Genomic DNA, 26,219 nt, shown 5'->3' on the forward strand with positions numbered 1-26,219 from the left:
CTGGCAGCACTGGATGCCTGGCCACGGCAAGCTCTGGAGGTGAGCCCAGACCCTGGACTCCAGAGGTGACACCACTGCCGCTGGCCCTGCCAGCCCAGGCTGAGCGTCTAGGTGGACGGGGCATGCTTATTCCTGGCGGGGGTCGAGAATGCCAGGCATGGAGAGACTGTCCTTTCTGTGGGTGAGAGCCCGGCATGGGAGGGGTGGCAGTGTGGGCAGCCAGAGCCCTGAGCATCGGCACTGGGCAGCCTTCAGCCTTCTTCTTGCCTTGTGTCCCCAAGGCACTTGTAGTCACCACCCCACCCCCCAGTGAAGGAGTCCTCTTGTAGCCCCTCCAAAGCTTCCATTGTCTCCCTCTACCTAGGAATTGTGTTGATATACGTGCGTTCATAAATGACCCAGAGTGTGCAGGCACCACTCTGTCCTGTGGTATGGATGAGGAGACAGTCAGAGGATTCTGTCACTTTCCCAGGCTCCAGGGCCAGCTGTGAGTTGGCTGCCACCTCAAGTTGTCTACTTTCTGTGTAGCCAAGGACCAGGGCTTTGTCTGCGGTCATACCCTGGGGCATAGCTTGCTGACCTGACCGTGGCACCACCTCTGTTCAGAGAGGACCACTGCCTCCTGGTCCCAGACCAGCAAAGGGCCTGTGAAGACACACTTGTGGGCCCCCCAAAGCTGGAGGGGCTGGGGCTCATGTGCCTCAGTATTCTGGCTCCCAGCGGAGGATCCTTAGGACACCCATGGTCCCAGTTCTGCTCCCTACGGGGGAAGTCTGTGCCCCTCCACCACTCACAGCTCCTGGTCAGCCCTGCCCTGCTATTGGCACCCCCTCCCCCATTCCCGGGTCTTTCTCTGGTGATTGTGCCCCACCGACTCCTGCAATGTCAGGAGAGAGGGAGAGGAATGCTGGAAAACTCCCGCCAGCAGCCTCAGCCTAGAGCAGATGGGCCATTTTGTGTTCGACTCAGGGAGTGCGGGGATGGGCCCACAGGGCTGGTGGGTGAGCCCTGAAAGAGGGAGGAGCACAGAGTGGTGGTCGGAAATGGTGCTGCCGCCTCTGCGCCTCCGCTCCACGGGTTCCAGCCTGGCCTGGGAGTGCCTGTTGGGGGAGCAGGGCTTCAGCGGGTGGGGAGCACAGGGGCCCCGGGAGGAGGTCACTGCTCTGATCCTGCCTTTGGTGCGAGTGCGACTGAGTGTGCATCAGTGGTTGTGTGCACGTGTGTAAAATGGGTGAGAGTGAGCATGGAAGTGTTACAGTGTGCGTATGCGGAGGTGTGTGTATGTGAGTCTGTGTAAACAGGTGTGGGTAAAGGAACACGTGGGCGAGTGTGAGTGGATACAGAGCGTGTGTGTTTAAGTGCATGAACGCAGGGGCATGTGTGTGCGAGTGAGGCTCCCGTGCGGCTTAGGGTGAGAGACTGGGCAGCGCGGCCTTCGGAGGAGGCTGGCGCTTCGGTTTACGGTAGATCCAGGGCCGCCTCCCCCCTCCCCCTCCGCGCAGCGCCCCCCGCCCACTTCTCAAGCACAAGTCAAAGCAGACTAAGGTCAGGAACTCACTCGGAGTCCGGGAGTGGCTGAGGCTGGCCATCAGGTTCGGTCCAGCTAGGCCACCAGGTCCTCCCTCCCCGACCAAGGCGCTTTCGACCCCCAGCCACAGGTGTCCCCGCCGCCCTCCCGGAGGAGGTGACTCGGGCCGGGCGGGCCGCGCGCATTCCTGAGCCTTGAGTCAGCGCGGCCGCCCCCTCCGGCCGGGCCCGCCCCCGGCGCGCACGCCCCTCGCTCCATGGCATTCCCGGGCGGGCGGGCGGGGACTCGGCGCGGGTGCCCTCGGGCCGGCGGCGGCAGCCCCTCCCCGAAGCCCTCAGGACCCCCGAGGCCCCGGTGCCGGCAGCGGCGGTGAGTGAGCGCGCGGGGCGGGGGGCGCGGGGCGCGGGCCGGGTGGGTTCCGGGGCTGCGTCCGCCGCGCGCGGGGCCCGTCCCCACCCCTCCACGGCCGAAGCAGCTCGGAGCGGCCGGATTCTGGCTGCGTCCCGGCTTCGGGCGACTCTCAGCCCGAGGCGGCCGGACTTTCCTTCCCGGAGTTTCCCGAGCCGCCCGAGGAGGCGGCCCAGCCCCGGATTCCTAACCCGGCGCGCCGCAAAAATAGCCCGTGGCCGGATTAGCGCGTCCCGGCGGCCTGACCCGGCCGGACATCTCGGCTCCATCCCCCGCCCGACAGCTGAGGGTCCCGGGCGCGGGAGGGCTCGGAGTCCGGGGGTGTCCCCGGGCGCCTCTGAGCTGTACCCTCCCCCCCTTACGCTTTCCTTCCCGGCCACCACCAGTGGGTGGTGTCTCCAGCTCAGAGGGTGGGAAACTCCAGCTCAGAGGGTGGGACTTCTCCGGATCATCCCTGTCCCAGCAGTGTTCCCTGGGGATGGGAATAATTTCAGCAATAATAGCAGTAGCTGAGGAGCTGGCGGGGCGGCGGGGCGCGGGGGGGGCGGTGCGAGGAGGGAGTGACCCCACCTTCTGCTTCACAACCCAATCTCCCCGGCTCTAAACACTGGAAGCTTCCGGGCACTTTCCCTACCCTGTGCTCAGTGGCCAAGAGGAGCAGGCCAGGGCTGAGCCTGTGGCCACTACACGGTGCCTCAAAGCAGGCCTGCTCTTGGCTGGGGAGGTTGCTGGACCCCAGGTGCTCAGGGCACTGGGGGAGGGCCTGGCTGTCTGCCCTGCTGGGGGCATGTCTCTGGGGCTGGGTGGGGAATGGGCAGGGGAGCCAGATGGTCCTGAGCAGAGTTCCTTCTTCTGTGTGTGCAGTTTGGGGTGGTGTGTCTGTGTGTCTATCTGGGTGGGCGAGGTCTGGGTCTGGAGGCCCTAGCCCTGTGCTGGGAAAGGCCCCCCCCCACCCCCACCTGGGGACTTCCTGGCAGGGAAGATTCAAGGATGAAACTGGCTTTTCAGGTTTGGCCCAGCCAGATGCTGGGTTCTCCCCACCCCTGTGGAGCCAGCCCCAGCCCCCTTAGCCCCCACCCAGAGGTTGGGAGGAAGCTGGGCCACCCAGCAGATGGCGGGGGCCCAAGGGGTCCCTGAGGCTGAGTCCCCTGCAACCAGGGGTTATTCTGGGTAAGCTGGGTCCTTTTCCTTGAGAAAAGCAGGGGCTACTAGCAGGGGCTACTAGTGGGGCATAAGAGTTGAGTGGTCCTGGATGGAATGTGCCAGGCCCCAGGCTGCTTCCCAAACCCTCCAAGCAATCTCCGCCCATTGCACAGAGAGCTGACTGAGAGCACCAGAGCTGGAGCACTGCAGTGACAGCATCCCCCGTCCAGCGTTAGTGGGCCGGCTGGCAAACCACTGCCCTTGGGAGCTCGAATTCTAGGGGAGCCCTTGGTTCAGAGGGAGTCACCCAGGCCTCGCCTGCCTTCCTGGGGCCCACCCTCGGGGCCTCTGGACTCAAGTTGCTGCTCAGGGCACCTCCTGTAGCTCCTCTCCCCAGATGTGAGGGGCTCCCCCCGCCCACACCTCCAGAGCTCCAGTCCCTCCACGTCATCGGTGTCTGTGACAGGATCGACTTTCAGCCCAAGGATCAGATTCCATAGCTTCTGCCTGTTTTCTGGGTTAGGTGTGTTTGAGGGTGACTCCTTCCTCCCTGAACTGAGATGCTCTGGGTGGAGGTGGTGGGAGTGGTGGCCCAGAGGGGCCTGTTAGCCCTCCCCAGCCTGAGGAGCCCAGATGGTCTGCCCCTCCCCTGAGGGGCTGTGGCCACCTCCCCAGCTCCTGGGCAGACATGGCCCCAGGCTTTGAACCCCCCTGGAGGCTTGGTGACCACAGGTGGTGACTGGCCTCTCTGAGCCTCAGTTTCCTGATCTGTAAGATGGACACAGAGGACCCCTGCAGGGGTTGTGACAGGTCAATGGAGCTAGCCAGAGTCAGGTTTAAGGCATGTGTGCCAAGCTTCTGCTGACTGAAACCATTTCTTCTCCGATAATCGACTTCAGGGGCTTGGTGTCCCCTCCCGCGGCCTTGCAGATACTATCCAGCAGCTGATGTGTCCTGAGAAGGGTTGCTAAGCCAGAGGGTATGTGGGCACTGGAAGCTCGTGTGGGGGTGTGGGGTTGGTCAGGGGCACTTGTGGGGCCTCTAACTGGTGACTAGGCTGCTCATCTGCCTTCTCTCCGGCCTGTTGATGGGATGTGGGTCTTTCCGCTGTGCAGCTTGAGACAGGCTTGCACCTGACTCCCGAGGTCCAGCTAGATCCCAGATTGTCCCACCCAGAAGCTGCTATAGCTGAGCCCCTGCCCTACCCCACTGCTGGCTGTGTGGCACGGATGGGTCCTCTGACCTTTCTGAGCCTGGGGCACCCCGACCCCAGGGTGCGTCCACCCTGCCAGACCCAGCCGGGTCATAGGCTTTAATTCTGGTAGCCAGTGCCCCTCTGGGTCGTAGTCTGCCGAGCCTTTGGGCAGCGCCCAGTCCACAGGGCCAGTGCCCCCTTTCCTGCACCACCCTCCCAGGGCAGTTACCTTCAGGGCCTCCTGTGCAGAGAGCCTCCTGTGGTTCTGTTGTTGGATCCCTGCATTCCTATCATCGGGGGTGACAGCTGGTGATGGGCGCCTTGGGGGGGCAGGTATCCGATGTGTCCTCCTGGGGACAGTACGGGCACCCAGCAAGCCATTGGCCAGGTGTCAGGTCTGCCCTGCTCCCTTCTGAACCTCATGTCTTCCACAGAAAAGTGGAGGGGTCTCTGGGAGGGGTGAGGGCCTGGCCAGGATCATTCCCGACAAGATGCCGGTTACTGATGATGAGGTCAAGAGGCACAGAGCAGCCAGCTCACTTTCGCTTTGCCACATAGTAGCACGTAGTGGAGGACTGAATTCTAGGCTGCCAGACAGCTGGTGATCCCCCCTCCCAAGGGAGACCTGGGGCTGGGCATCAGACTAGGGGTCAGACAGGACACTGAGGGTCAGAGGTCAGGGCTCACATGGGGAGGTCAGAGGAGCTGGCGCATCCTGGGACCATGCTCAGGTGAGCTGGGCACACGTCTGGGCAGGTGTCCTGGGGTGGGCCCAATTGCTCCAGCTGACATGGGTGGCTGGTGGTCCCCTGGGCAGGGTAGGCCCCAGGCTTGGTGGGTCTGGTCCTGGGGCGGGGCCGCTTGCTTGACCTCCAGCTGCCCCTGGTCCGTGTTGTGCCTCAAGTGTGCGGGGCAGGCTAAGTGCAGAAATAGAGGGTCCAGCTTTACCCCGGCCACAGCCTGTCCAGGCCTGGGTGGGCCAGAACTTCTCCCCGGTCTCCTCCTGCCTCTTGGCCACACCTTCCCAAGCTGGGCCTCCCCAAAGGGTGTTGCCTGGGTCCTCCCACGCCCTGTACTCTGGTTGAACGCGCTCCCGGGCCCTCCTTGGGGAGCTCCCCACAGCCAGCAGGCATCACCAGCCTGCTCGTTTGTTTGTTTGTTTCTTTTTAGTTGAAGTATAGATGACTTACAATATTATATTCGTTTTAGGTCCAGCCTGTTTTTTTTTTGATTCACCTGCCGCTTCTTGAGCACCTACTGTGTGCCCGGCACTGCTGTGGCCCCTGATTTTCAGAGGGGAAAATTCAGGCTCTCTCAGGGTTGCAGGTGGTAGAGGGGAGCTGGGTCTGTGCACAGTGTCTCAGGCCAGGCTCCCCGACACCGGCCTGCCTTCTGGACCCTCCTGGACCCCTGCCCAGGGTCCCCCATCATCCCCAGAGCAGGCATGACTGCTGCTCAGGGCTGCCCCACAGCCCTCCAGCCTGCTGGCTGCAGCGGCTCCCACTCCCCTCGCTCCCGCTTAAAGCAGCCCTGGTGGTCCCGGTATCCTGCGGGCCCTCCCTCTGCATCCCCTCCAGCCTCACCCCACACTCCTGAGCTGCTCGGAGCTCCATCCTCACAGTGAGCTTTTGCTTCACCAGCCTCCCCACTGCGCTTCTAGTTGCCTGTTTGGGTGTCTGCTGGTGAGTCTGGGCCCCGGGTGGGCAGCCACGAATGTCACCAGAGTGACTCAGATGGCAGGCAGGCCCTCCCTGGGCTGTGGTCTCTCCCTGCACTGAGGGACAGCAGAGCAGAGATGCTGTTGAGATTCGCCCTCAGGGACTGTCTAGGAACAAGAGCCCACTGTGCGCCTCGGGGAGACCCAGACACTGAGCCACTGTCTCCTCGGGGCGGGCGCTGTGCCCCTTCCTGGCCCAGACTCTTTGTCCGGTCTGGACCCGACCCTCCCCCACACCCTCAGGGTCCACTGTGGAGCCACCCCCGACTCTGCTTGTGAATCCCACCCACTTGATGCCCAGATTGCCGCAGGGGCGCTGGGGGATTGGGCACACATGGGCGGGTCAGGCCGGGAACCCATAGCACTGAGGGCGGGGAGCTGTGTGGGTTATGGGGCACCCTCCAGCCTCTGCCCCAGACACAGGAGGGATCTGGTGGGGTGAGGGCCACTGGGAGGTCTGTGTGTCCAGGCAGGGAGCTGGTGCCTCCCTCGTGAGGTGAGCGGCTCCTGTGTCTGGTGGGCCCAGGCCAGTGGGGGGTGTCAGGGGGGGCGTCTGGCCCCTGTGTGTGCTCACCACCCCCTTCCCGCCTCCTTGCTTGTGCTGTTTCTGTTCCCACCCGGTCATGTGGTAGCTCCTCCTCCCAGACCCAAGTGAAGGGCCATCTTTGGGAATTTGCCATCTCCCCACTTCATGGGGACTGGCCCCTGCTAGCTCGTGCTCTGAAATGACCGGTGATCATTCAGCAGTGGCTCTGGAGCAGGGCTGTCCTAGGCACTGTGGACCCGGCATGACAGGACCAGACAGCACACACGTGGGTGTGCTCCCGACCGTGCCAGGGGAATCCAGGGCCTGTCAGGGAGGGGCCGCCTGACTGAGGCGGGGGTCCTTGAACACGTGGGCAGAATGCGTGTACTGGGAGAGCCAGGTGTGAGGAGAGGCTGTGGGAGCACGGTGGGAGCCACGAGGGTCGCAGTTGTGTGTGTGGTGCTGAGCCAGTCAGCTGGCAACGGTTCCTGGCACTCCTGAGCGGAGAACCTAGAGGTGCTGGGCGTGCTTGGGGAGGCTCCTGTAGGGGCTCGTCCCTGGCACCCAGCCTGCCGGGTACCAGCAGTGATCCCAGGTCCACACTTGGCCTCACTAGACCTCACAATAGCTTCACCAGGAGCGTATGAAACTCTGTGAGGCATGGGGTGGTCGGGTGGCAGGGACAGACTTAAGGTACCATAGCCTCCCTCATCTGAAATGCTAAGGGGGTCCCCATACTGTCTGGTCCCTTCCCGACAAGGCCCCATGGGCACAGCACCATCTGAGGGGTCCGATCTCCCGGATCTCCACCTGGCAGGCCCGGCCCGCCGTGGCTCAGAGGGTGCACCCAGGGTGCTGTCCCAGCCCTGCAGGTTCTGGACGCGTCTCTCAGCACCTTCTGCCTTCTCGATACGCCTAACACTGTCTGAGGTTCCACCATTAGTGCTTGAGACCCAGAGCTGTCCTGCCCAGTCATTTCCTTACCAGCAGGGAGAGCTTACAGTCACCTTGGTCTGTGAAGGGAGGGCTGGCGGATGACAAGCAAGACGCCGCCCTCCCAGGATGCTGACCTGTGGCCTGGTCAGCCACAGCTGTGCAGGGCTGGGCTGGGTTGTGGGGCGAGTTGGATGCCGAGTGCTGGTCTCCTGGTTCAGGTCCCAGAGGGACCCAGTTCTCAGTCAGGATGCCCTCATGTCAGACGCTGCCTCCATCCCCTCCAGGGACCCTCCATCTGACCGCAGCTTGTGGGGCTCAGTGTAGGCGGGGCCAGGAAGGGATTCCCAGGGATGTGGGAACAAATTCTGCCCTCAGCCCTTTTCCTGAGACCAGAGCAGGTGAGGGCAGGGGAGAGAGGCTTGGCCCCTGGGAGCTATGTTGATGGAAAGACTCCTGGGTGCATAGTCAGCTCAGGGAAAAGGTCGGAACGTGAGGGATGGGCCAAGAGTCAGAAGGCATCCGCGAAGGACTGCCTCCTCCCAGGCCTGTTCCTGGTGGGGGTAGGGCCAGTGGGAACCGTGATCAGTGTTCAGGCTCAGCCCCATTTGGTACAGGGCCAGTAGGTGCTGCCAGCTGCATCCTGGCCTGGTCTCCAGTCAATATAGGGCCAGTAGGACCTGTGTGCTGGGTCCCGGGCTGGTCCCTGACTGTCATAGGGCCAATAGAAGCTGTGAGTGTTGTCCTGGGCCTATCCCTGGGTGGCAGAGGGCCTCTAGGAGCTGGGAGCAGCATCCTGGGCTCTCCGTGTTTTGTGAGCAGCACATCAGTGTTCTCTGCCATCCCGCGTCTGTGTCGGGGGGCTGGGGGTGGGGGTGGGATGAGCAATATCCCTGGCCGTTCCCAGGTCCATAGAGAGCTGGGGGGGTGGCTCTGAGCAGGATTCTGGAACCCTGGACCTTCACTGATCTGTAAAGGGCCAGTAGCAACTGTGTCCTTAGTTATGCCACCTGAATATGTGGCCTTGGGCAAGACAAGCCTCTCTTTCTAGGCCTCAGTTTCCCTATTTGTAAAGTATTTTCTCTGTATCTCTCCAGGCAGTAGAGAGGGAGGCTCCAAAGTAGAAGCTGTTTCTAGCGACCTCAGTGGATGGGTCACAGACCCCGCAGGTCAGAATCTTCAGGGTCTGAAGCTCTTTGAGAGGCTGAGGAATTTTGGAGTCTCCACCACGCCCCTGCTATCCTTGCCCCCGTTGTGCTAGGAACCCTTCTAGTCTTGGATATCCTGTTTCCAGGCCCTGTGATCCTTCTCTGGGGCCGGGGAAGCAGATATGCCCTGAAACTGCCATTTCGTAAAGGGAGATTTAAGTGCCAAGGAGCCATGCTTATGTGGCCACTGCCTCACGGTCACATGGCCAGGCTGGGGTGGCCCAAATCAAGCCCTGGCCTCTCTGCTCTGGGTCCTGGGCCCTTCCCCTGTGCCCAGGTAATGTGGGACAGGGGTCTCAGATGCTTAAGGTGGCACGGAGCAAAGCGTCTCCAAGCAATGGGGGGCTTTGCTGCTGTTTCTGGGCCTGTGGCGCCCCCTGGTGGTCACAGCGGCCTTTTCACCAGGTGGTTTCCAGGAGGTCCCTTGGCTATAGGAGCCCTTGGCCCCTGGGAAGCCAGCTGGTCCCTCCTCTGAGAGATGGAGGGACCACGCACCCTGTCGTGGGCATAGTGAGCCCTCTGTCTCTGGAGCAGCTGTCATGGTGGTTAAGAAACTGAGGTCTGTGTCCAGTAGGCTTGAGATTTGCCCCATGTACCGACCGGGCCAGCCCCTCAGCTTGCCTCTGCCCTCGTGCTTATTCATACCTCTGCACTGGCCAGTCCCTGTGTGGGGAACACCCTGCCACCTAACCTTGCTCACTAGATCAACTCGAAAGCCTTTGCTCAGACGTCACCACACAGAGAGACATCGCTCCTCTGACAACTGTAATGCACTGTTTTTTGCTTTATTTTTAAATTAACTTTAAAAAAAATTATTTATTTTTGGCTACGTTGGGTCTTCATTGCTGCACGCGGGCTGTCTCTGGTTGCAGCGAGCGGGGGCTACTCTTCGTTGTGCGCGGGCCTCTCATTGCGGTGGCTTCTCTCATTGCGGAGCATGGGCTCTAGGTGTGCGGGCTTCCGTAGTTGTGGCACGCAGGCTCAGTAGTTGTGGCGCATGGGCTTAGTTGCTCCGCGGCATGTGGGATCTTCCCGGACCAGGGATCGAACCCATGTCCCCTGCATTGGCAGGCGGATTCTTAACCACTGCGCCACCAGGGAAGTCCTAATGTGCTGTTTTATCCCTGTCACACGTTGCAGCCTTTAGCACAGTGTATCTACGTGCAAGCTTATTGTTTGTCTGGACTCTAAGCTTGAGGAGTGCAGGGATTTTGTCTGTTTCGGTTTCCCTGCTTCTCCACCAACATGTCCCAAGCACCTAGGAGTGGCTCATAGTAGGTCCTCAACTATTCATCACATGAATGCATGTCGTCTGAGGACCTAGTATGTGCCCAGCCGTGTCTTTTGGGACGACAGAGGCAGGAACCAAGCGCGTGGGTGCTGAGCCCGTGCTGGGACTCTGGCAGTGGAGCCGTGCCCACGCCTGTTGGGCTATCCCTGCTCCTCCCTCCTCCTGGGTCTGGGCCCCGTGAACCCTCAGAGATCTGCCAGTGCTGTTTTTTGGCTGCGCCATGCAGCTTGCAGCATCTTAGTTCCCCGGCCAGGGATTGAACCCGGGCCCCCGGCAGTGAAAGTGTGGAGTCCTAACCACTGGGCTGCCAGGGAAGTGCCTATCAGTGCTGTTACTGAATAACACACCACGCCCCCTAGGCCCCCCTAGCTCTGCCTGGAACCATGGGTGAGGCCCGCAGGGACAGCACCAGCAGCCTGCAGCGCAAGAAGCCGCCGTGGCTGAAGCTGGATATCCCGGCCGTGGTGCCCCCGGCAGCAGAGGAGTCCAGCTTCCTGCAGGTAGGCCCTGGCCAGCGGGGGCTGCAGGTGCAGCCCATCCAGCCACCTCACTGGGTCCCCGTTGCCCAGCCCCTGAGACGCCAGGCGTTCCTGCGGAGCGTGAGCATGCCGGCCGAGCCCACCCGCGTCCCCTCACCCCACCAGGAGCCCCGGCGGCCGGGGCTGCAGCGCCAGATGTCCATCACACAGACCATCCGCAGGTACTTCGCTGTCCCGGCTGCTCCGCGGCGGGTTGGGGGCTGGGCCGGTGGGACAGAAGCAGGCATACAGGGTCCCCTTCGGGCACTGGGGCTGGGAGTGGGGCAAGGGCTTTCTCCTCCATCCTGTCCCCTCATCACCCTGTCCTCCTCCTGCTCTGGGGACTGACTGCTGTCACCTACTGCCTTTCTCTGCTCCCCCCAGCACTTGCTCTCTCCTCTCTCTCTCCCCACGCCCCACCCAATGCTCTGGTCCCCCCCGAACAGCCGACAGGTGCGCTTTGGGCGTGTCCACACTCTGCCCCTGTTGGGAGCCCCTGCTGCCCGCAGGGCCCTCACACAGCGCTCGTCTCTCTCTCGGTCCCTGCTCAGGTACCTTGGGCAGGGCATGAGTGTGTTGGCGTCAGCTGGTGTGTGCATGGCTTGTGGCCTCTCGGGAGCTGCCAGCGTGGTTGGTGTTCCCCGGGGGCTCCTGACGGCAGGTGCTGGCAGTGTTTTTGCTTGCATGTCCAAGGACTGTGGGCAGCCTGCCTGGGTGTGCGGTGCCCACTGCCTGAGTTCTGTGGTGTCCAAGGTCAAGCTGCTGCCCAGGGCCATGCTTTCTCTGGCTGAGCTAAGGGCTGAACTCTGACCTCTGTCTCCAGACTCAGTGTCTCCCCACAAATGCCCGTCTCAGGGATGGAGTGAGGGCCTGTGTGAAATACTCACCTATTTCACCAAGGCCTGCCATCTCTGGTGCTGGTGGCAGTTTGGAGCTGGCTAAGTGTTTAGAGGGTGGCCAGGGCCGAAACCCACTTATCCTCTTAATCCGACCCAGCCCACCTGGACCCCAGACCCTGGAGTGTCGGGAGGCCTGGGGCGGGCATGCTGCCCAGGTGGAGTGCCTCTGAGGCCCCTGCTGGGGAGAGGGGACAGCTGGCCTCCCCTTGCTGAGTCCCTCCCCTGGCAGGGGCACCGCTGACTGGTTTGGAGTGAGCAAGGACAGTGACAGCACCCAGAAGTGGCAGCGTAAGAGCATCCGTCACTGCAGCCAGCGCTACGGGAAGCTGAAGCCCCAGGTCATCCGGGAGCTAGACCTGCCCAGCCAGGACAACGTGTCGCTGACCAGCACTGAGACGCCCCCTCCTCTGTACGTGGGGCCATGCCAGCTGGGCATGCAGAAGGTATGCCCTCCCGCTGCTGCCTCCCACAGTTCCCTCACTCTGCTGCCCTGAGCTGGGGCTGGGGACACAGCCAGTCTAAGCACAGAGGTTGCTTGGAGCTCACGGTCTGTGAGGGTGGTCGGATGGTCCCGTGAAGGCACCTAAGATACTCTCTGGGAAGGGGGGCTTGGGGGAGAGGACAGGGTCCTGGGATTGTACCACAGGCCAGCCTCTGGGTGGGAGAGCATCCCAGGATGAACAGCAGCGTAAAGGAAATACAGGCGGAGAACGGGACCCCTCTGGTGCAGTGGGGTGGGGTGGTACCCACTCAGCTGTCCAGGGAGCCACTGGGGAGCAGGACGAGCAGCAGCTGTGTTCTCCATGGTGGGGTCTGGGGTGGGGAAGGAGCCCCCTTGGCGATGACCCAGCCCCCGACTCCTGCATCTCCTCCCCTCCTCCAGATCATAGACCCCCTGGCCCGGGGCCGGGCCTTCCGCTTGGCGGATGATGCCGCCGACGGCCTGAGTGCCCCGCACACGCCGGTCACGCCGGGTGCCGCCTCCCTCTGCTCCTTCTCCAGCTCCCGTTCGGGTTTCAACCGGCTCCCGCGGCGGCGCAAGCGCGAGTCGGTGGCCAAGATGAGCTTCCGGGCAGCCGCTGCGCTGGTGAAGGTGGGTGCAGGGGCCGGGGTGGGGGCGGGGGCTGAGCCAGCACCACGCTGCGTCCTCACCCCCTCGCTGGCAGGGCCGCTCGGTTAGGGATGGCACACTGCGCCGGGTCCAGCGCCGAAGCTTCACTCCTGCCAGCTTCCTGGAGGAGGACACGGCTGACTTCCCCGACGAGCTGGACACATCCTTCTTTGCCCGGGTAAGAGCCTGGCACCATCACCCATGACCCCTGTGCCTATGCTTCCCACACTGACCATGCGTGTTTGCTCAGGAAGGTGTCCTCCACGAGGAGCTGTCCACGTACCCAGATGAGGTGTTCGAGTCCCCATCGGAGGCAGCGCTTAAGGACTGGGAGAGAGCCCCAGAGCAGGCGGACCTCACGGGTGGGGCCCTGGACCGCAGCGAGCTGGAGCGCAGCCACCTGATGTTGTGAGTGCCTCCTGCCGGGCCCCGAGGGGGCCGGGGGGCAGGCCCTGCGGCTCTCCGGAGCAGCTGGCCCCAAAGGCACGACCCTAGAGGGCCCTGGGAGGGAGTCATCTTGTGGACTGGGATCCCAGCTTGGCAACTGTGTTTGGGGGACCCAGGGGTGGGCACCATTCGAGTCTGGGCTGCCCACACCTGGAGGAGGATCGCAGTCCCAGAGCCCCCAGGCTGGAGAAAATCTCAGGGGAAGGAGGACGTGACGTAGTTAACACTCGCCGATTAGCCAGGGACCCTCATGTAGGTCCGAACCCACCTCCCTGCCATGCCAGGAGCGGCTGGGGATCACGCTTTTACTGGTAAGGAGGGGGCTGACATCAGCCTGTCACACAGTGTCTTCACCGCTAGTTGGGAGCAAGGCAGACACAGAGGGTCGCCCGTGTCCCGCCGGGGATGGACTGCGGCAGGTGGGAAGTCTGGGGCTGGGAGTGACGGCACCCCTTCCCCCAGGCCCCTGGAACGTGGCTGGCGCAAGCAGAAGGAGGGCGGTGCAGCGGCCCCGCAGCCCAAGGTGCGGCTGCGGCAGGAGGTGGTGAGTGCCGCGGGTCAGCGGCGGGGCCAGCGCATCGCGATGCCGGTGCGCAAGTTCTTCGCCAGGGAGAAGCGGCCGTATGGGCTGGGCATGGTGGGCCGGCTAACCAACCGCACTTACCGCAAGCGAATCGACAGCTATGTCAAACGCCAGATTGAGGACATGGACGACCACAGGTAGGCGTGGAGGGGATGTGGCTTCGGGAAGGCAAGGCTCCAGGTGGGCGTGGGGGCTCCGGGTTGGGGATGCCGCCTCTGCTGACGCTTTGCCCCGCAGGCCCTTCTTCACCTACTGGCTCACCTTCGTGCACTCGCTCGTCACCATTCTAGCCGTGTGCATCTATGGCGTGGCGCCCGTAGGCTTCTCACAGCACGAGACCGTAGACTCGGTGAGCCTCGGCGTCCTCCCTGGCGAGCCCTGGGCTCTGGGCTCCCTCCCACCCATTCTGGGAGGAGAGGGCTCGGCTGAGCTCCGTCTGATCTTTCTTCCCAACCTCCCAGGTGCTGCGCAACCGAGGGGTCTATGAGAATGTCAAGTACGTTCAGCAGGAGAACTTCTGGATCGGGCCCAGCTCGGTGAGGGCGGGGCCTGGTGGGGGCGGGGCCCCTGGGCCGGCCGAGGGCCTGGCCGCAGCTGCACATCCTCTTCCCCGCAGGAGGCTCTCATTCACCTGGGTGCCAAGTTCTCACCCTGCATGCGCCAGGATCCGCAGGTGAATAGTTTCATCCACGCTGCGCGTGAGCGTGAGAAGCACTCGGCCTGCTGTGTGCGCAACGACCGGTCTGGCTGCGTGCAGACCTCGGAAGAGGAGTGCTCGGTGAGTGCCCGCCCGCAGCTCAGCTTGCACCCTTGTCTGCACCTTGTGTTTGTGGTTACCTTGGGACTTCAGATAGAGCCGGTTGGTTATCCTAAACCCCTAATTCTCAGCACATTATGCCGTCCGTCTGTGCCAGGCCCCTTGCATCACATTCTTTCCTTTTTATCCCGCACCTCCTCCATCTCCTGCTGCTCACCCTGTAGACCCTGTGTCCTTAATTTATTTTTATTTTTATTTATTTTTATTTTTTATGGCCGTGCTGCAAGGCTTGTGGGATCCTAGTTCCCCGACCAGGGATCGAACCCAGGCCCGGCATTGAAAGCGCCAAGTCCCAACCACTGGACCGCCAGGGAATTACGCATGTGTCCTTAATTTGGGTGTGCTCTTCCCACACGTGTCCATCTTGTTTTTGTGCACGTGTCTTAAGTTTCTATAAATGGTATTGCCTTTTCCCACTAAATTAAAAAAAAATTTTTTTTTTGAATACTTACTTGGCTGCATCGGGTCTTATTTGCAGCAGGTGGGATCTTTGTTGCGGCGAGTGGGCTTCTCTTTAGTTGTGGCATGTGGGTTTTTCTCTTCTCCAGTTGTGGTGCGTGGGCTCCAGAGTGCATGGGCTCTGTAGTTTGTGGCACGTGGGCTCTCTCATTGAGAAGCACGGGCTCAGTAGTTGCGGCGCGAGGGCTCAGTTGCCCTGCGGCATGTGGGATCCCAGTTCCCCGACCAGGGATCCAACCTGTGTCCCCTGCGTTGGAAGGCAGATTCATTACCACTGGACCACCAGGGAAGTCCCTGAATTTTAAAAACTTTATCCACGTTTTTATCATCTTATTTGGAGGTGCCGTAGTTTGTACCAGTTCTCTGATTTTGGACACTGGTGGTTTCTATTTTTTTTTTTTTAATAACAATACTAGTTTTACTTTTTTATTTTTATTTTTTAACATCTTTATTGGAGTATAATTGCTTTACAATGGTGTGTTAGTTTCTCCTTTACAACAAAGTAAATCAGTTATACATATACATATGTTCCCGTATCTCTTCCCTCTTGCGTCTCCCTCCCTCCCACCCTCCCTATCCCACCCCTCTCATGGTCACAAATCGGCCCATTTTTGGATTGGGTTGTTTGTTTTTTTGATATTGAGCTGCATGAGCTGCTTGTAAATTTTGGAGATTAATCCTTTGTCAGTTGCTTCATTTGCAACTATTTTCTCCCATTCTGAGGGTTGTCTGCTATCCACCCTACATTTGGTAGTGTATGTATGTCCATGCCACTCTCTCACTTCGTCACAGCTTACCCTTCCCCCTCCCCATATCCTCAAGGTGGTTTCTATTTTTAAGCTAATAGGAACTATGCTGTTGAATTCCTTATAACCATCTCCCAACATGTGAGCAATTTCCAGAGTGTAAGTTCAGAGCGGTGGGGGTGTAGAGCCAGAGGGAGGAGATCAGAATCAGTGCTTCTGATTCCTGCCATCTGGGAACTCTACCGGGACGTGGGCTCTGGCCAGGGCTGAGCCCGTGTCCTCCCACAGTCCACGCTGGCAGTGTGGGTGAAGTGGCCCTTCCATCCCAGCGCCCCAGACCTTGCTGGCCACAAGAGGCAGTTTGGCTCTGTCTGCCACCAGGACCCCAGGTCAGTCCTGCTGGCCCCTCCCTTACCTTCCTTTGTCCACGTCTCCCTTGGGAGTGCGGGTGGAGAGAGGTATAATAGCTCTCCTTGTTGTCCAGTCGGGCAGGAGGGGGCTAAGCCAAGGGCACAAAGCAAGGACTGACCACATCCTGGGCTCGTGCAGGGTGTGTGATGAGCCTTCCTCCGAGGACCCCCATGAGTGGCCAGATGACATCACCAAGTGGCCGGTGAGCCGGGGTTGTTTGGGAGTCACCCTTATCGTGTGGGGGAGGAATCCACACCTCATCCATCAGTGATGCCACAGAGGTCCCCATTGGGGGACCACCCTGTGCTTCCAGATGCTTTGCCCTGGCTGTTAGCCAGCCTGTCCATCCACCACAGCCCACCTCTCTGAGCAGAACCACGTGGAGCCTTGGGAGGTCAAATGACATTATTCCAATTTGACAGATGGTCAAACTGAGGCTTAGGGTGTAGTACCTGCTTGAAGTCAAGGGAAGCCTATTTCCCACCCTAGGAGCCTGTCCATCTTTGCCCCAACCAAGCAGAGCGAGGGGCCCAAGGTTAGGGGAGACCCTGACCCAACTCACCCCCGTTTGTGACACAGATCTGCACCAAAAACAGCGCTGGGAACCACACCAACCACCCGCACATGGACTGTGTCATCACGGGCCGGCCCTGCTGCATTGGCACCAAGGGCAGGTAGGGCTGCCTGTGTGGGCATGTGCAGCTGGTCCTGGGCACAAAGTGTTGCTCTGGGGCTGTGCCCTTCTCCCCTCCCCAGTCCCAAGATAACCCAAGATACGAAGGGGCGTGGGCTGAGGAAGGGGCTGGACCCATCCAGGGCCAACAAAGGTGGGCAAGTGGGGCCAAAACCTGGGCCTGGAAGCCCTCCCAATCCTGGCCTGAACTTCCAGGTGTGAGATCACCTCCCGGGAGTACTGTGACTTCATGAGGGGCTACTTCCACGAGGAGGCCACACTCTGCTCTCAGGTAGGCCTCCAGGGTGAGGGTCCCTCCCCGTCCCTGCAGCCACGGCGGGTGCTGACAGGCCACTCTGCACAGGTGCACTGCATGGACGACGTGTGTGGGCTCTTGCCCTTCCTCAACCCCGAGGTGCCTGACCAGTTCTACCGCCTGTGGCTGTCCCTATTCTTGCACGCTGGGCAAGTGACACCATGTGGGCTGAGTGGGGTTGGGTGGAGTGGGTGGTCCCAGGGACCCCAGGAGTAGCTGGTGAGCCTTCCCCGCTGAAGGCCCCCCCCACTCCCCACAGGATCCTGCACTGCCTGGTGTCTGTCTGCTTCCAGATGACTGTCCTGCGGGACCTGGAGAAGCTGGCAGGCTGGCACCGCATAGCCATCATCTACCTGCTGAGTGGCGTCACTGGTAACCTGGCCAGTGCCATTTTCCTGCCATACCGGGCAGAGGTAAGGCTGCCCCCCCAGGGTGGGGCCCTCCTACGTGCACCTGCTACCCAGCATGAACTGGTTCCAGCACAGAGTCAAGTTCCTACAGTGCCCCGCCTGGGAGCAGCTCCACTTGGCTCCTGTCCCGATACACTCTGGGCGGAAGGAGGTGGGACGGGGTGACCTGCTCAGGCCCACCAGCTCACAGGCACCCACACGCCCCCAGGTGGGCCCCGCCGGCTCGCAGTTCGGCATCCTGGCCTGCCTCTTCGTGGAGCTCTTCCAGAGCTGGCAGATCCTGGCACGGCCCTGGCGTGCCTTCTTCAAGCTGCTGGCTGTGGTGCTCTTCCTCTTCACCTTCGGGCTGCTGCCCTGGATCGACAACTTCGCCCACATCTCAGGCTTCGTCAGCGGCCTCTTCCTCTCCTTTGCCTTCTTGCCCTACATCAGCTTTGGCAAGTTTGACCTGTACCGCAAGCGCTGCCAGATCATCGTCTTTCAGGTGGTCTTCCTGGGCCTCCTGGCTGGCCTGGTGGTCCTCTTCTACTTCTACCCTGTGCGCTGTGAGTGGTGCGAGTTCCTCACCTGCATCCCCTTCACCGACAAGTTCTGTGAGAAGTACGAGCTGGACGCTCAGCTCCACTGAGCTGATGGGGTGCTGGGGCCGTGTGCCCTGTGGGCTGGGGCCAGGCCTGAGGCTCGGGACTCCGCCTGCGAGCCCTGCTCCCCTTGCACAGACCCCTTGTGCCGTGTTCACTGCTGTTGAACCCCTCGTACTTCCGGGCATTTATCACAGTAGTTCCCGAGATTACCTTCTAACTAGCCTCTCGACGACCACCTCATGTGGCCAATAAATGGACCGGGAGCGTTTTAGCTGCCACTAACTTGACCAGAGCTGCCTCCTCCTTTCTGGGTTCTGGCTGCAGGCTGTGGAGGGACGTCCTTCAGTGCCCAGGCCTCCCACTCACAAGTCCCCAGAACAGGGAACTCAGTGTCACATATACCTCCCAGGGAAGTCCTCAGCCAAGTGCACACACCCTGTCCCCGTGCTATAGAAGGACTGGTAGACGACAAAGGGACAAGAACCTATGAATGCACAGTCACACTTCCCCACCCACACTGAGAGGTGCCCCATCCCAGCCCTCCCTGCCCAGCTGGCAGCTCCAATTCCAGCCCCAGGCCACCACCCTTTCCAGGAGCTGGTGAAGGCACTGCTGTAGGTGAGCCCTTAGGCTGAAGCTGGAGGCCCTGTCCATGGCTGGGCTCAGACACAGGCCTTTGTTTCCCCACAAGCAGAAACAGAGAGCCAGCCGCTCAGCTTTCACCTCCTCCTCGCTGCAGAGATTACAGGGACAGGTGTGTATGGCTTGGGGAATGGGGTGGCCAAGGGCTCAGGTGCAGCATTCAGACCATGTGACGTGCCTGCACGTTCTCTGCCCTCGCCTCCTCACTGTGAGGGGCAGCGCGAGTCCCGCCTGCCCCCGTACAGTGGCTTGACTTTCCAAACTCAGAAGCAAATAGGTTTATTCTGTATACAGGGCCAGGCCCACAGCCCTGTGGGATCCGCCATGGGATCAGGGTTCACGTTGAGAGTCCAGGCGGGTCCAGCTGGGGTGAGGCTATCGCAACACTCTTCTGGGAAAAGGGCACAGTGGCCAAGGCTTCCTCCTCTCGGGGAAGAGCTCAGCCACCAGCACAGAGGGTTTTCCATGTCTGGAGATTCACTTTTGTCTCAGCTTTTTGATGAAGGACACCTCATCCCGATTCCGGATACCATAACTGAAAGAGAAGTAAAGGCACAGAGCGTCCGATCTACAGAAGGGCACACTTGTGACTCCTCACCTGAGGCCTGTGAGAGATAACAGAGACCAGGTGGGAAGAGCATGGTGTCCAGGAAGGTGAGGAGGTGGCAAGGGCCATGCACACTCTTAATTCTCTCCTCCTGGCTCTGTGCAGCCCTGAACTGCTGCTGGTGGGGAGCGGCAGGGCCCCTTCCACTGCTCCTCTGTCTCCCGTCCTCCTGGCAGGGAGGCCTCCAGGGAGCTCCTTGCAGGAGGGCCTCAGTCCAAACAGGGACTCTCCTGGTCTCACACATTCCCCAGACACTGATTTAAGATCCCTCCTTCCCTTACGAGCCTCTGGAGAGGACCCCAGCCCTATGGCAGGGCATGGGGAATCACAGGCCCACAGACCAGATACTTCCCTGCAGCTCAAGGCGTAGCCTGAACTTACTCTCGGAGCTTCTTCTGGTCCTCTGCAAGCTTCTCTCCTGCAGAGGTCAGGTGGTACGTCCTCCACACATAGGACCTGCAGGATGGGAAGTCAGTCAGCCACGAGCAGGGTGAGCAGGGCAGCTGGGATGCGCTGTGTGTGAGGGGGGCTCAAGGTGCTCAGCTCTGCGGGGCCTGAGGCCGCCAGCCTCCTCCCTGGGCTCTTTCCCTGTACCGTGTGTGTACCAGGCCTGAGGCAGGTTCAAGGACGCATTGCTCTCAAAGGGATGCATGGGGTGGCTGGGGGCCAAACCCACACTGCTAATGAAACAAGTGGCTGTACCAAGACACAGTTAACGGGACACTTGATCCAGAAGGAGACTGAGAGCTGAGAGCACCCAGGCAAGGAGCTGGCAGCTGCACCATCTGTAACCAGGGAAACCACCTCCGGGCACACTGCAAGTGCCCTAAGGTGTCCTCACGTGAAGATACCCAGCTGCCTGGGTGGGGTGATGTCAGTGAAGAGCAGCTGAGGCAGGCCTCGCGGCACAGAAGCACCTGCCCTGGCCGAGGCTCAGGACAGGGAGCCCGTTGCTCCAGGCCGCACTCTGGAGCAGAGCCCAGGTGATGAAAAGGCTCATGTCCAGCAAGTGCTCCTGTGAAGTCCAGCTCCTAGGAAGGGCTGCAAGGAGGAGCTGTGGCTGCACTCACCAGCTGATGTGCTGAATGCCCCCTTCGCGCTCCTGCCTGAGCTGCACGTATCTCTGGATGGCCTTCTTCAGGTCCAGGACCGTGGCGTTCTGGACTACAACCACAGCTGCACAAATGGGAGAAGATCCATGGTGGGAATCCACAGCCACAGCCTCAGATGGCAGGAGAGGAACCCAGAAGCTTCTTCCTGACGCTCAAGGCTGGGCAGGGGGAGCTTGTGGCTGCCCCAACACCCCTGGGCACGGCCCTGAGTTTCCACTGACCAGCCCTGCTAACATCTTCTCCCATGAAGGTTCAGACTGCACGGCCTGAGGGGGAGGGCAGCACTTACGCATAACTTCTCCATCCATCTTGCACACTCGGACTGTCATTGCTTGGCCGTATTCTAGTGCTATTTGGGAATTGACCTCTTCCAAAGTAACCTAGAGAAGACCAAGGCTGGAGGTGGGAGCTCTCTCCACCACCCCAAACAACAAAGAAAAACAGCTGATAGTCTTCAAAAAGTGGTGCCACATTTTTGGGAGGTTCTTGCATATATGTTAGGATTTCCCGGTTTTTCAGCACTTTAATCTCATGTCTCATCCACGTTTTCTATGAAGTGGATGGACGCTCGGGAGAAACAGGCAAGGAGAATGAATCGCCTTGAGGAACAGCCCCTGGCTCCTCCGGGCCAAGCGGGAGGAGGAACACTGGGCCCCACCGTCCAGCCTGAGATCATCAGGATCCAGGGCCTCAGTCAAGGCTGGGGCACCAAAAAACGGTAAACATAAACATATCAATACAACTGTTAACACAACATAAGTTAATTTAAAAATTTCACGATGGGCAAAATAACAAGGATTTTAAAACAGGACAGTGCCAAAACTCACTGAAGATTGAGGAAAAAGGAAAAACCGGTAACAGTGATCTTTTACTTGAAAATGATATTATTTTGTTTGCCGTAGGCTTTTGTAAACCAACTTTGAGTTTTAAAAACACTGCTGAAAAGTCATGTGTGTTAACTAGTGGGAGTTTTTGGCGCCCCTTTAAATTCCGCGCCAGAGGCCAGAGCCTCGCTCGCCCCCAGGCCGGGCCGGAGCCTAGACCCTCGTTTACGCCTGGAGACGCCTTCCCAAGGCCTCTGGCCGCAGCCCCCATCGACACTCCGGGGTCCGTCCGCGCCCCGACGGCCCCTGGCCCGCGCGCACCTGGATCGGAAGGTCGCAGAGCAGCGGGTCCTGTACCACCATGGCCAGACCCTCCTGGAACACGTCCACCGCCTCGGAGTGCGGCAGCGCCTCCTCCTCGTCCTCCTCGTCCTCCTGCGGCTCCCGCCGCGCCGCGGCCCCCGCTTCCTCCAGGCTGCCTAGCCTCCCGCGGGCTCCGCCCGCACAGCCGCTCCGCGCGACCGTGGTGCGGCGCGCACGCGCGGGGACCGCCACCGCAGCCTCTCCTTCGGGGCGTTGAGGGGCGGGGCTACCTCGAGGACCAATGAGAAGTGAGTTACTGGGAGCCGGCCCGCCGCAGTGCTCCCTGGGAGCTCCAAGTCGGCGTGACTATTGGTGGGCTGGTTGGGAAGGGAAGGCTGCCGGGACCAATGGGAGTTCGGAGCGTCGGAGCGCCGGCGCCGAACGGCCGCGAGAGGTGCCGGGAGATCCGGGCTAGTCGCCGCGATGCTGCTTTTCTGCCCGGGCTGCGGGAACGGGCTGATCGTGGAGGAGGGGCAGCGCTGCCACCGCTTCGCTTGCAACACCTGCCCCTACGTGCACAACGTCACCCGCAAGGTGGGCCCCGGCCGGCCGCGCGGCGCGCACGGCGCGGAGGCCGACCCTAACTTTCCCCGGCCATCCTCTGCTCGAATTTCGCGTCCAGCGGGCCCTCTGCCCGCAACGCCAGCCTCTCCGAGGCGCTCCCCCCCTTCACGGGCACTACTCCCGTAGCCTGTGCACGACTTTTCGCCCGGGTCACACTTCTCCCTGGCTACCCATGTCAGTCGTTGCTCGTGTCTTTGCTTAAAGGATTATTTAAAATTGCAGCCTCTTTCTAAATTTTATGCTCCTTCCCCTAATTTTATTTTTTCCGTAAGACTGACTTGCCTTCCAATACGCCTTTCAATTTACTTATGCGCTTTGTTTATTAATACTAAGGCATAAGCTGTAGGAGGGCAGGGATTTTTCATTTTTGTTCCCTCTTATGTTCTAGTCTGAACAACTGGAATGTATTGGATGTTCATTACGTGAGTGATGCACACTTTATTATAACTCGTTACTCTCCATCGGTAATGCACCTTTCATTTTTAGAACACCTTTAATTTTTAGAAGCAGAGCACGTTGGTACTACCTCGTTCTTAATGTTTGTATACTATTCCTCCGTATAGCTGTGTTGTGGGAGTTTTAGAGTCTGAAACTATGCAAAGGGTGACATTTCAAGGGCGTCTGGTAAAACTTGGAAAACAGAAAACTCTCTGCCTGGGGAGAGTGGCTGGACTCCTTTTTGGCTTCAGTTGTATTTGGTTCTCTTATCTTGGATTACCAAATATCTTAGAGGTGAGGGAAAAGAAGAGGGTCACACCTAAGCCATTTTTTTTCTCCTGCTCTGTTGCTTCATCCAATCCTTGCAGAGATCTTCTCACTTCTTTTGGGGACATCCCAATCGCGGATCCTCTAAATTCTGACGGAGCATCCTGCTCTGTGACAGCAGGAGCACTGCTTTCATTTAGTATTCCTCCAGTCTGTGTTGAAGGAAGGAAGCGAAGGCTGGGGAGACACTTGAGGGCGGGTATGGTTTGGTGACCCAGGTTTGTACCGTTCACTTACTTGTAGAGTCTGAAGACCTGCTGTTGTTTATTAGGTAACAAATCGGAAGTATCCAAAGCTGAAAGAAGTGGATGATGTGCTCGGTGGAGCAGCTGCCTGGGAGAATGTTGACTCTACTGCAGGTGAGAGGGAAAACCTTTTCTGTTCCAGAGTTGTGGGTAAGGATGAGGCTGCTGGCTGTGCCACTCTGTAGAGTCTGTGATGTACTTCTGTCAAGTGGGCTTCTAAAACGAGAAAGTGTTTTCTTCTCTAGTAATGTATTTGTTAGGCAAACAATATTGACACAAGCTTTGGAGTCCTTCAGACCTGAGTTAGAGTCTCAGGGTGTCCTTGATTTGTCTGGGCTAATCCATAGTCATAGATTGTGAGCATATGGCTTATAGCAGGCACTTAACAGGTGTGATTGGAGTAATAAAAAACCAGTTTAAGGATTTTGTTCTAATGCAGATTTCTAAAAGTTAATGATACAGAGTATTAAACTGCACTAAACATTCAGTAAAATAAATATTTATTCCAAGTTTTGATTCATTTCTGGTAGAGATAGATGTGACCAAAGAAGGAAGGAGAGCCCTAGACATTACCTGTATTGAGAGGAGGAAGAGCCAGTGCATGATCACTGCTGTCTTTTTCACCCAGGGAACATCCAGATCTGCTATGTTAAAAATCCAGCACTGGCAGAATCTGTCATTAGGAGATGAATAACTTACCAAAATGGTGTTTGAGAGTGTTTGAAGGCATTTCCATCAAAAGCAAGGTTCTCAAATTGAAATCTCAGTGAAAGTAAATACGTGCCTTGGGACACTTTGAAAAGGCGTGGGATGTATGTTGAGATCTTGATAAGAGCAGCCTGGACAACTTCTGCCGAGACGGATCCCTAAATTCAAGGGGAAGCGGATTGGTCGTGCGTTGGGATTTCCTTTGGGAAGATGAGAGGGCCTGTCCATTACCAGGTGGTGGAGATGCGTTTTTTAGGGGAATCTGCAGGGCGTGGACCCTGTAATGCACACGGCAGCCGTGTCACCTTTCACATGGTGTTTCTAGCCAGTCTTCAGCCAGAGTTGAAGAAAAGGGACCCAGGGAGAGGAGGACTGTTTCCAAGATCACAGGTCTCATTCCCTCAGTGTGAGAGCGCAGTGGGAATGATAACGCTGTTGCTAACCTTAGATCGTGGTGCAGGGCACCCTGGGCAAGGGGTTCCAGATGAGCTGTCTTTCACGTAACACCTACTTCTAACAAGTGTGTTGGTCACAAGCATCATTTTTTTAAGTAAACGTGGGTCACTTGTTTGTTTTTCTCATTGCCAGAGCCGTGTCCCAAATGCGAACACCCTCGTGCCTATTTCATGCAGCTTCAGACCCGCTCTGCAGACGAGCCCATGACCACCTTCTACAAGTGCTGCAATGCTCAGTGTGGACATCGCTGGCGGGACTAGGGCCAGGTTGGCTCAGCTGTGTCAGCGTCTGCTTACCGTATTCCCCAGGGTGGATTCCCAGCTGCGAGCGTGGCGGAAAGCTAACCCTTTTAGGGTGGCTGGCCAGGGGCTGAGGAAATGTAGCCCATCTCCCAGTCAGTGGATTAACTCATTAATGTCCAGGAGACTGTGTGTGTGGAGAGGAGTGTCCATAACTAAGTGCATCCTGTTTAAGGTCCTGTTCTGCATCTTTTACATTTATTGGGCAGTTGACATTCTCTCACCATCAGCCGACACTCTTAAACATTTACATTGTTTGCACAACTAATAAAGTAAAACTTAGTAGTTTAGTACATTAGATGTCCCTCAGTATTTAACTGTAAATGCAAACTTATTTAATCAAAATTTATTCTGAAAATTTAATTAAAGTTAAAAGTCTAATATTACCTTCGCAGTGTTTTAAATGCCTGAAGAAGTAGACATCAAACCCCAAAACAGGATTCCAAAACTGACTACTATACTTAGGACCAAACTAGTTACAAAATTGTGAATAACATGGATTTCTATTTCTTTATGATTTATATTCTTTTTTTCCTAGGATTGCAATAAACTTAATAGGTAGTATTTTTTTTTTACACTTTATACTTTCTGTGTCCATCTTTCTACTCTAAAGAGAAAAAGGACACCCTGGGCTAGCAGAAGACAGGATCTTGGTTATTGATGGATTGGTTTCTTGCTCAGACTTAACTGCTTTTTCAAATTTCTCTCTTTTTTTAGTTTATTGAAGTATAGTTGACTTACAACGCTGTGTTAATTTCTGGTGTACAGCAAAGTGATTCAGTTATACGTACATGTATTCTTTATCACATTCTTTTGCATTATGGTTTATTACAGGATATTGAGTGTAGTTCCTTGTATCTATTCTCTTCATAATGAAGTCTCACTTATGAAATAATGGGACTTAAATTTATGCCTCTGATACAGATTTTTACTTTTTTGAAACTTGTTATCTTTCCAAGAAACTATTAATCTGTATGGATCACGTGATGGTTGACCAGGTCCTGAGCTCACTGTGTCCAATTTTTTCTGTTTCAGAGCAGTTTGTGCTGGATTTGCAAATGTGGTTTTATCCTGTGGCTGTTATCTTCAGTGTCTTCTTTCTGGGCCGTTAGTTAGTTAGGTTTCCTCAGATGCCTGTTCTCGTTTTTTGTTTGTTGCTGGAGGCAGTGTGGGTCAGTGGCGAAGGTCGCGCCCTCTGAAGTCAGCCTGCCTGCCTGTGAAGTTCGTTTCCTCCTGTGTAAAATGGAGATAATAATAGTCTATTTCAGGGGTTTACATCTTTTCCTGTAAAGAGCCAGATAGTAAGTATTTTGGGTTTTGTGGGTCAAGAGTCAAAATCTAGGAAAACACAAGAAAACAAAGTCTTATAAAGAAATTCAAAATATAATCCTACAGTATTTTGTAATGCGAGTCCACTGATGAAAGGAATGGATACCATTTTGCATAATTGAAGTTCAGAGTTAGTGTTGCTCGTCATCAGCGTTGCAAACGTCCATCTCATACTGGTTCAGGCCATGAGAGCAGAGGAAGTTCACTGTTGACATTGCTGATGGATTCAGTAGATGCAGTGCGGTGAGAGATGCAGATGTTTTCCTCAGCATATTTGCAGGTGAATAATGCAGTGCAGACTCACAGCCTGTGAGCACTTTCTCTCTTTTTTAAAATATTTATTTATTTATTTATTTTTGGCTGTGTTGCGTTGCTGCGCGCG

At 57.9% G+C, this 26,219-nt stretch overlaps 3 protein-coding genes across 10 annotated transcripts; 2 read left to right on the forward strand and 1 right to left on the reverse strand.

Annotated features, from left to right (window-relative positions):
- Window positions 1-1,811: 1,811 nt before the first annotated feature.
- On the forward strand, window positions 1,812-18,206 carry RHBDF1 (rhomboid 5 homolog 1). 8 transcript variants are annotated; one of them, XM_028486031.2, is made up of 17 exons: window positions 1,812-1,897; window positions 10,309-10,649; window positions 10,914-11,018; window positions 11,596-11,809; window positions 12,250-12,459; window positions 12,533-12,655; window positions 12,728-12,885; window positions 13,387-13,644; window positions 13,745-13,856; window positions 13,969-14,043; window positions 14,124-14,285; window positions 15,818-15,918; window positions 16,079-16,142; window positions 16,520-16,614; window positions 16,830-17,078; window positions 17,189-17,342; window positions 17,548-18,206. In XM_028486031.2, the coding sequence occupies exons 2-17, from the start codon at window positions 10,333-10,335 to the stop codon at window positions 17,965-17,967; spliced, it is 2,817 nt and encodes a 938-aa protein (XP_028341832.1). In that variant the 5' UTR covers window positions 1,812-1,897; window positions 10,309-10,332; the 3' UTR covers window positions 17,968-18,206. The 8 variants fall into 8 exon arrangements, with proteins under 8 accessions (XP_028341832.1, XP_028341835.1, XP_054939195.1 ...); XM_028486034.2 differs by lacking the exon at window positions 1,812-1,897 and having other exon boundaries at window positions 16,830-16,905; window positions 16,978-17,078; XM_028486033.2 differs by lacking the exon at window positions 1,812-1,897 and having other exon boundaries at window positions 10,312-10,449; window positions 10,519-10,649.
- A 622-nt stretch (window positions 18,207-18,828) lies between these two features.
- On the reverse strand, window positions 18,829-21,667 carry SNRNP25 (small nuclear ribonucleoprotein U11/U12 subunit 25). The gene is made up of 5 exons (XM_007130386.3): window positions 21,430-21,667; window positions 20,574-20,664; window positions 20,243-20,348; window positions 19,554-19,628; window positions 18,829-19,100 (listed from the first exon to the last, which is right to left on the reverse strand). The coding sequence occupies exons 1-5, from the start codon at window positions 21,469-21,471 to the stop codon at window positions 19,043-19,045; spliced, it is 372 nt and encodes a 123-aa protein (XP_007130448.1). The 5' UTR covers window positions 21,472-21,667; the 3' UTR covers window positions 18,829-19,042.
- A 184-nt stretch (window positions 21,668-21,851) lies between these two features.
- POLR3K (RNA polymerase III subunit K) lies at window positions 21,852-24,973 on the forward strand. Its single transcript, XM_007130385.4, has 3 exons — window positions 21,852-22,005; window positions 23,072-23,159; window positions 24,342-24,973. Exons 1-3 carry the CDS (start codon window positions 21,895-21,897, stop codon window positions 24,467-24,469), a joined length of 327 nt encoding a protein of 108 aa, XP_007130447.2. The 5' UTR covers window positions 21,852-21,894; the 3' UTR covers window positions 24,470-24,973.
- The last annotated feature ends 1,246 nt before the right edge of the window (window positions 24,974-26,219 follow it).

Source organism: Physeter macrocephalus, unplaced genomic scaffold (assembly GCF_002837175.3).
Source record: "Physeter macrocephalus isolate SW-GA unplaced genomic scaffold, ASM283717v5 random_733, whole genome shotgun sequence".
In the NCBI taxonomy this organism is placed as follows: Eukaryota; Metazoa; Chordata; class Mammalia; order Artiodactyla; family Physeteridae; genus Physeter; species Physeter macrocephalus.